At 38.4% G+C, this 8,891-nt stretch overlaps 2 protein-coding genes across 12 annotated transcripts in view; one reads left to right on the top strand and one right to left on the bottom strand.

Moving 5' to 3' along the window:
- The window catches only part of MFAP1 (microfibril associated protein 1), an 11,529-nt gene extending 9,819 nt beyond the window's left edge, over positions 1 to 1,710 (bottom strand). The window contains exon 1 of the mRNA XM_006920426.3: positions 1,455 to 1,710. Within this exon, the coding sequence (XP_006920488.1) occupies positions 1,455 to 1,533 (79 nt within the window). The 5' untranslated portion in view covers positions 1,534 to 1,710. The remainder of the gene's footprint in view (positions 1 to 1,454) is intronic.
- A 31-nt stretch (positions 1,711 to 1,741) lies between these two features.
- WDR76 (WD repeat domain 76) overlaps positions 1,742 to 8,891 on the top strand; it is a 113,594-nt gene continuing 106,444 nt past the window's right edge. For 7 of the 11 annotated variants that reach the window (XR_003042667.1, XR_001517687.2, XR_001517686.2 and 4 more), the window contains exons 1-3: positions 1,743 to 1,886; positions 3,264 to 3,364; positions 4,373 to 4,673. Coding sequence is in view for 5 of the 11 variants with exons in the window: in XM_015596066.2 (XP_015451552.1) it covers positions 4,437 to 4,673 (237 nt within the window). In the remaining 6 variants the exon portion in view is untranslated. Of the gene's footprint in view, positions 1,887 to 3,233; positions 3,365 to 3,486; positions 3,647 to 4,372; positions 4,674 to 8,891 lie in introns of those variants that run through there. The other 4 variants (XM_015596063.2, XM_015596064.2, XM_015596065.2 and 1 more) reach the window with 4 other exon arrangements.

Below are 8,891 nucleotides of genomic sequence, written 5' to 3'. Positions count from 1 at the left end.
CCATAAAAGATAAAATTGATAAATCTGATAATACTAAAGCTAAAAATGCCCATGTAATGGAAGACTCCATACAAGACAAACTGGGGAAATAGATATTACTGATTTGAGATGTATAAAAAACAAACCAAAAAGAAAGTGGGTAAATGACAGAAACAGGTAATTAATTCGTAGAAGAGAAAACCATTGAAAACAGCTGAAAAACATATGAACAAGATGCCTAGTCTCACTAGTAATTACGGAAATATAAATTAAAATATCATTTAACACCCATTAGATTGGGTGAATATTTAAAAATCTGATACAACCAGTATGTGGAAGAATATATGGGGCAAAAAAAACCAAAAAACAAACAAACAAAAAAACTATTAATGCCCTTACAACCCACTGTGAAGAGCAAATGGAAATAGGTAATTGATGATGAACTTCTAGGAGTCTACCCTAGAGAAATTGTTATATAGGTGCACTAAAGAGACACATTTAAGAATGACAATTGCAGCACTGTAACAGGAGAAAAAAACACTACAACTGTCTCTCTGTAGGAAATAAACTGTGGTTTATACAATGGAATTCACAAACAGTTAAAAAAATGAATTAGATCTATATGTATCCAAAGGATACTTCTCAAAGCCATGTTGAATTAAAAAGTATATATATATATATTTTTTGCTGTTAAGACCCTGAGGTGAGGAAGCTGCTCTGACTATTCTGGCTCCTAAAGAGATGATGTGTTCTTTCTTCCATTTGTACTCATTGGAATCCTACCCATCCTTAAATGCCACCTTCTTGAAAAAGTGTTCCTTGATTACCCAAATCTGAAAAAATTATTCCTTCTCTGCCCTCCCATAATGCTTGGTTTATATCATCTAGGTGACAGGTATCATGGGTGTGAAAGACTGTATTCTTAGAATGTAACTCTTTGAATGTCTCACATCTACTAGAATACGAATAAGTCTTATTAGGGACACTGTCTTACACAACTTCGTATTCAACTTAATACAGTCACAGTGTTGGTTGAAAGGGATAAAAAGTTTAACAAGACATGGTTCCGGCCTCAAGGAGGTTGAGTTTATGATGCAGTAGAGGGAGACAGAATAGACACAAATAATTATAATGATAAGAGTTATAAAAGCAGGATAAACAAACTGCTATGGATAACCAAAGAGAGACTGTATTCTGCTCAACGGCCTGCAAACTGCGAGCATTCACTTATGTATTAGTCCAACAAATTGGTGGAGGCCACGGGAAGAGGAATGCTTGCTGGAAGCGAGGGCAAACAGTCTACAGGAACGAGATGAGATAGGCAACGCTATCGGCTGCAAATTTGATGGGAAAAGTAAAAGAAACAGGGGGCAGGTTCTTAAGGGTCTGCGGGGTTAGGGTGGTCGGCCCGAGGTAGGTTTGGCGTATACTGGGGAAGAGGTAAGATCGTACTGGAAAACGGCTCAGCACAGTACCTTTCTCATTGCGAACTGGGACGGCCCCAGCCGTGGACTGAATGGGCGGTTGCTTCATAAGTGCGCTTGGGACCGACATGTTGATGACAGCGGCGGTACTCCCGAAACTTCACTGAGTCCAAATAGTGAACAGCTACAACACCAACCTACAGAAAGATCTTCCCCACTTGGAGCCACTGGACGCTGCTGCGCGAATGATAGAAACACCACTTACGGCTTAGCTAGAAAAACCGGAAATATGCGACCAGGGCATTGTGGGATTGTGGAGGACGTCTGGCCGTCTACCGCTAGAATGTTGTTTGTGACTGCGCATGTTCATAGTTAGTCCTTTCGTTCTCAATCCTGCGGTATTCGGACGCCGCTTCTGGCGGGAAATTGCTTCTATTGGGCTCTGCTGTTGAGACCGTGCGCCGAGGAACGTCCGAATTAAAGGTTACGTTTGTTAGCTTCGTTTTTAAGCCGAGGAACATAGGATAATGACGGTTTTTAAGCCGAGGAACATAGGATAATGACGAATAGAGTAGTTAGTCCAGACTGTTGAATTGGAATTCAATCGGAATAGATATCTTGCTAATAGCATCTGTTGATGAGGCTTAGTGAGTTGTGCGGTATATTTTGGTGACGCGAGGGCAGCTGGTGGTGATTTAGGTTACAAAAAAAAAAAATCCTACAACGGGCCCGGGACAATGCCTGAAATCTGAACACTACTTTTACGCTTCCCAGTTCTTCAAGTTTTTAGAGACTGCTTATTATATTCCTGGCTGGGAAGTGTATATAAGTTCATAAGTATTAAGTACTTGTTGTTAGCCGTGCTTAGCTCTCTGTAAGGAGTGTGGAATATTGTTAAAAGGGTTGTCCTCAAGAAGCTTGAATTTTATTCAGAAAGTCTTCAAGGGCTTATAGAATTGTAACAGCAGCGATCACAATTTACCAGCTAGGTTGTGTAAAAAACATTGGCTAATTGGAAGTCAACACATTTTTCACCAAAAAAGAACTTTTTAACTGCTGTGGTGGGGAGAGAAGGGACAGCAGGAGCAAAGCCTTGAAGTTCAGAAATAGCATGATAATTTGTCAGACACTGAAAAGTTTGATTTTATCAGTTTGACTCATTTTTTGAGTCAAAGAGTGGTGAAAGTTGAGCTGGTACTACATCATGAAGGACCTTGCTGGTGCTGTTAATAGGATTAGTTTTCAAATTATTTCACCTGTGTTCTAAAATTGGGCCTAGGCTGAAAGAATAAAATGGGCAAGCCTCCAGGAAGGAACATCGTTAGACCCAAGAAACCTACCAAGAGAGCAATTTTGGGTTAGAAAGAAAAGGCTTAAAAATCAAGTAGTTAGAATTGTAGATTATGAATTTATCAGCTCCAAAACTATGCTGTTCAGAAGTAAATCTGTTGGAAAGGCATGTTTTGGCTCAAGGTAACCCAGAAAACAACAAAAAGAGGTTCAATATGGCTGTGTCTATAATACAGTACACTAACATCTGATGTTGCTTTGTGATACAAAAATTATGATTCACAGCTTTTCCCCCATCTTTGGGATTTGTGAGATCATCATTAGGATCTTAGTTAACTGGTGGGCAGATGATCAGGTGAAATTTAAATCACCTAAAAGTTATCAGCTTTTGAAAAAAAAAATCAAAACGGTCCTCTTCCTAGGAATAAGATAATACGATAGCCATAGGACATAATTTTCTGGTGATAGGGTTATAAGGAACCAGTAGGCCGAGATAAAGACTGCATGTTGATTTAGATTCCTTTCCTCCCTATTCCGCAGAGTATCTTAAGTGAATGAATCTTTTTCTAGGCTCACATTGCAAGGCAAGGTGGTTTTTCCTCAGCAGAAACGCCATTGCTTTTCAAAGCAAGATCTTGACAGCAGCGGCATCAGACTCATCAGGATCCAGGGTAAAAATGCCCATTCCATCCCTTCGCATCCTTAAAGAATTTGAGTTTGGGGTGAGGTGGGTTTGTTTTTTTAAGAGACAGCAGTGCCTCGCTCGCGTGCCGCCCCCTGCGGCCAGCTGGGATCTGAGCCCACTTGCGCCGCGCAGGCGTCTTGCGTGGGAGGCGCCGCTAAGCCCCGCCACTTCCATCCCGCCTCCCGCCCAATGTTGGCGGGAAGACGCTTGCCGCTAAGCCGCGGAGCTGAGGCAAAGGCGAGCTCTAGAACAGCGACTACAGGTGAAGGTGGGAGACGGCTTGAGCTTTCGGGTGTGCTCCTGCCGCAGTCTTCGTGAAGGGTTTGCTGGGCACAGGCCCAGGAGGGCGCCGGGACCAGACACTGGGCACTTTCCTACTTCGTAACTATTTTCCTCCCCTTGGGGCATCTTGCAGTTCAAGGAGCTTTTCGGGCTGTTGCTTCAAAAGGGAAGCGAGATTCCTGTCCTGGGTTTCCTCTATGGAATCAAGACCTTCAGCGTTGAAAAAGGTTCTTAGAACCTAGAAAAAGTGACGGGATAGGATCAGGGACTCTGTTTGCTTTTGCAGCAGTTATTGGCAGCTTTCCACTCTTGGAACAATTTTAGCTACTCGCTGACAGGGTAGTCTCAGTTACAGATCGTCGTCATTATTATTGGTCTTGTAGACTCATATGAGCGAGAGCATGTGTCCAGTGTTTAAATAATTCTGTTCAGATTAGTGAATTAGGTATCTAGATTTTGGTTGGGCAAAATTTTCTACAGCCTATCAATTTGGATTTATGTTGTCATTATGAAATAGGAATTAGATTTATTTACATAGATCTGTAAGAAAAGGTGCAGGACCTGGGATTCCAATACTCTTTTCCTTTATTGATCTGAATAGGGGAATGAATATAAAGAAAACCAAAACATGTCTTATGTATCTCTGAGACCACTATAAACTACAGTTTTAGAAAAAAACAGCTTAGGTGTGTCTTGTCCCCTTTTCACTCAGTAATTACAAGCCAGACCAATTTAAGCTCCCCAAATGCCTATTGGATAAGAATTCTAAGAATGAAATGGCATGTGAGAAATATGAGAAGACTGAAATAAAGAAAAGTTGCAGGATTTCAACTCCAAAGATGGAAGCCACCACATCTTCCAAGGCAGAATCTACTCTGCAAAACTCATCCATAGATGTTCATGCAGAAAATTACCAGCGACACCACAAGAGCACTTCTGATACAGTGATTCCCCATGTTGATATGGAAAGCAGTGAGGAGAGAGAGAGTGATGAAGATACCACATCAGGCCCGGTAAGAATTTAATTACAGGTTATTCAAATTTTTCGTATTTTAAAATTCAAAGTTCTGATAAGCTAAGATTATCAAGGGTCTCTCTTATCTCCTACAAATTGTTTTATCGAAATTATGTTTAATTGAAATTTTTCTTGTTTAAGAGATAACTAACTTGGATTAATTTTGCTCTTGGTTTTGATTTGTCAAGGAAAGGATTGACTTCATCTTCACTCTGCTTCCCTATTTCTTCTTAGTTTATTGCATTTATTTTTGAGTTTACTTCTGCTTTCTGGTATCTTGCTCACCTTTATGTGTTTCTGTACAGTATACCAAAAGAAATTGGCCTGTGGGACATATGGCATTTGAACGACCCTTGATGTCAGGGTATAAAAGTCACCATTAATTGATTGCATTGATGTGCTGAATATTTCCTTTAAATACAAAATGGAGAGAAATGATGGCGTAGAGAAGATACATAAGAAATACTTATTAGTTCTATTTAAAGTAATAGTTCGACTGAGTTCAAGAATTAGGCTTCTAATTCTTTTGACTCATTGTCTACTAGGAGTGTGGTACTTCATTTAAAGTGACAAATTTTATGCAAGATAAAAGACCATACCACATGACAAAAAGTTGATAGAACTAGGAGAACATGATGATGGTAGGGAATAGGAGATAGGATAATTGAGGTGGTGGTGTTTTGAAGTAGTAATTCAATTTATGCTTTATTGTCTCAGTGGTAAGAACTAGGGTCTATGGTGGGACAGCGTGTGGTAAGTCATAAGTGCATTAGATGGGGGGTTGGCAGCCTAGGTTTTAGGCATGACTGCTTCTAAGAAACCTTTTAAGCAAATCACCTCTACAGTGAGGGGATTGGATGAGACCAGTGGTTCTAAAAGTTTAGCCTGTGTTAGAATTACCTGGAGGGCTTGTTAAAACTCCACTGCAGGGTTCCACCATCAGCGTTTCTGATTTAGAAGTTTTGGAGTGGGTATAGAATTTGCATGTTTGTAATGGTTTCCTAGAGACACACTATTGGTCCTGGACTGCACTTCGAGAACTACTGGATTAGATTATCTCTTTGGCCTTTTAGACTGTACGATTCTGAATATATGAGGCTAATATAAAGCAGATTTTAGTTTGATATCAGGAAATAGGGTCAGAAATTAGAACATGAGCTAGTGAGTACTGGAGATAGTCAAGCAGTCATAAATGCTCAGCATACATTTTCTGAGGACAAACTAAGGATCTAAAATCTTTCATAGAGCATTTCATTCTTTGTTCTTTTCCCTATCATTATCTTTTTGGAGTAAAATGACTTCGTGGTACGATGCTTCAGGAACTGTGTTTAGTGTACAAGCTTATTAATCTTCCCAAATGAAGGAAGGCTTTTGTTACATCACAGACAAGTCTTGGTCTATAACTCTAGAATTTTATTGTTTTCTGGGAAATTTGCTATATTTTCTCACTCAGCCGCCCTTCTAGTAGATATTTTAACTTCATAAAGCATTTAACAGTTAATTTTTAAAAAATTTGAGCAAGTTTTAGGCTTACGGAAGAAGAGTTGCAAAAATATTACAGAGAATTTCCATGTATCTTTCACTTATCTTCCTTTTATGATAATAATGTATATAACCATAGATCATTTATAAAACTACTAAGAAGTTAACCTTTGTCTAATACTATTAACTAAAGTACAGACTTTAGAAGGATTTCACCAGTTTTTTTAGTAATGTTCTTTTTCTGCTTCATTATTCGGCCAGGATCACACAGTGCATTTAGTTGTCATTGCTCTATAGTCTCTTCGAATCTGTGATAGTTATTGTCATTCATGACCTTGACACTTTTGAAGACTGCTGGATAATTAATTTGGATGATGTCCCTCAATTTAGGTTTGTCTGCTCTTTTCTCATGATTAAGGCTTTGTGTTTTGGGGAAAGATACCACAGAAGTTAATGTGATCTTCTTGGTGCATCTATCAAGGTGTACGTGTTGTTGATATGTTACTGGTGATGTTGACCTTAATCACTTGGCTAAGGTAGTATCTGCCAGGATTCTCCAGTGTAAACTTACTATTCTTTGTTGTTACTAAATATTTTGAGGGAGATACTTTGCCACTATGCGAATATCTGGTTTCTGTCATCAAGCATTTATTTATTTATTTATTTATTTAATATATTTATTTTTAATTGAGATATAATTCACATTACATAAATTTACCATTTAAAAGTCTACAATTCAGTGGTTTTTAATTTATTTACAAGTGCAGCTATTACTACTATCCAATTCCTGAACATTTTCATCACTCTAAAAAGAAACCCCATGCCTGTTAGCAGTCACTACCAACCCCCCTCCTCCCTACCGCAGCCCTGGAAACCACTAATTTCTTTTCTGTTTCTATAGATTTGCCTTTTCTGGACATTTTATATCAATCATACAATATGTAGCTTTTTGTATTTGGCTTCTTTCACTTAGTATAATGTTTTCAAGATTCATACATGTTATAGCATGTATTGGTACTTCATTCAAATACTTCATTGTATGGATATACATACCCACTAGCAATGTATGAGGAGTCCAATTTTCCCATATCCTTGCCAATACTTGTTATTGTTTGCCTTTTTTAAAAATTAAAAAAAAAAATTAATTGTGGTAAAATCGAAGTGTAAAATGTACCATCTTAGCCATTTTCAAGTGTGCAGTTCAGTAGTGTTAAGTATATTTCCATTGTTGTGAAACCAATCTCCAGAACTCTTATCATCTTGGAAAACTGAAACTTTATACCTATTAAACAGCTCCCTGCCTACTGCCAGTCCCTGGCAACTACCATTGTACATTCTTTTCTTTTTCTTTAGAAAAGAAAGTTTATTAGAAAAGAGGTAACACTCCACAGACAGAGCGTGGTCTCTCAGAGGCAGAAAGTTACAGGGCCCTACCATTCTACTTTTTGTCTCTACGAATTTTGACTACTACAGGCTCCCCATTTGAGTAGAATCATATGGTATTTGTCTTTTTCTGACTGACTTACTTCACATAACATAATGTCCTTGTTTGTCTTTTTGATTATAGTTATCCTAGTGCATGTGAAGTGGTATCTCATTGTGGTTTGGATTTATATTTTTCTAATGACTAATGATGTTGAGCATCTTTATATGTGCTTATCGGCCATTTGTACTTTGGGGAAATGTCTATTCAAGTCCTTTGCCCATTTAAAAAATTAAGTTAGTTTTTTTTTTTTGTTGCCTCATAAGAGCTCTTTATATATTCTGGATACTGGACTCTTATTAGATGTCATTTGCAAATATTTTATCCCATTCTGCAGACTGTCTTTTCACTTTCTAAATAATGTCTTTTGACATACAAAAGCTTTTAAAAAATTATATTTATTTTTGGTGATACTGTTAATAAAATGCAATATATATAATGCATTAATGTTAAATTGTACACCTATAAGTTTCAGGTGTACAATTTAACATTAATGCATTATATATATTGCATTGTGTGTTCCCCTCCCATAGTTAGATTTCTTTCTGTCACCACATATTTGTCACCCCAATGCTTTAGGTAACTTTACATACATTAAGTCATAATCCTATATCTGGAAAAATACTAGCCCTGAATGATAATGAATGTGTGTCATCGGCCTTATCTGACTGATATTAATTGTCCAGATAAAACTACCTCTATCTTGGGCACTGCTACCATAATGCAAAGCATGGGCATCTAAACAATAAGTCATTCATTTACTCTCCCACCTTGTAATACAAGTCTGAAGTTGGGTTGCAGGCTATTTCACAAGGATACATTTTTGAAGATTAAACTAAGCCTTCAACATCCTCCAGTACAGAGTGGGCGCTGAGCCAGTTTCACAGCATTCACAGTAAGCATAGTTTCTTCTGGGAGCTAATCCCATCAGGTGACTGCAGCCACAGCACAGGGTCAAAACCAGAGTCAGCCCACAGGGATCCCCGGAGACTCTCTCATGTGAAACGCATTTGGTTTTCGAGTGCCTTAACCTTCACTGAAAACATGAGTATTAAAGCTAACCCTATGTCGATTCAATACAGAAACTACTTTAGAGTGATTCAAGAGGAAAGGATGGCAGGGAATGCCCTTACTGGAAGGGTGAAGAAAGCGGGGTGCTTTGCTTCGTCCTCATATTTGCCTTCGGTTGAACTCCCAGTCTCCATGGACTTGGACGTAGTATTCTTACCAATACCCATCCATAAAGAAAAA

This window comes from Pteropus alecto, unplaced genomic scaffold, assembly GCF_000325575.1.
Source record: "Pteropus alecto unplaced genomic scaffold, ASM32557v1 scaffold86, whole genome shotgun sequence".
NCBI classification, from domain to species: Eukaryota; Metazoa; Chordata; class Mammalia; order Chiroptera; family Pteropodidae; genus Pteropus; species Pteropus alecto.
Note: the sequence above shows the minus strand (reverse complement) of the source record. Positions and strands in the feature narration are given on the sequence as shown.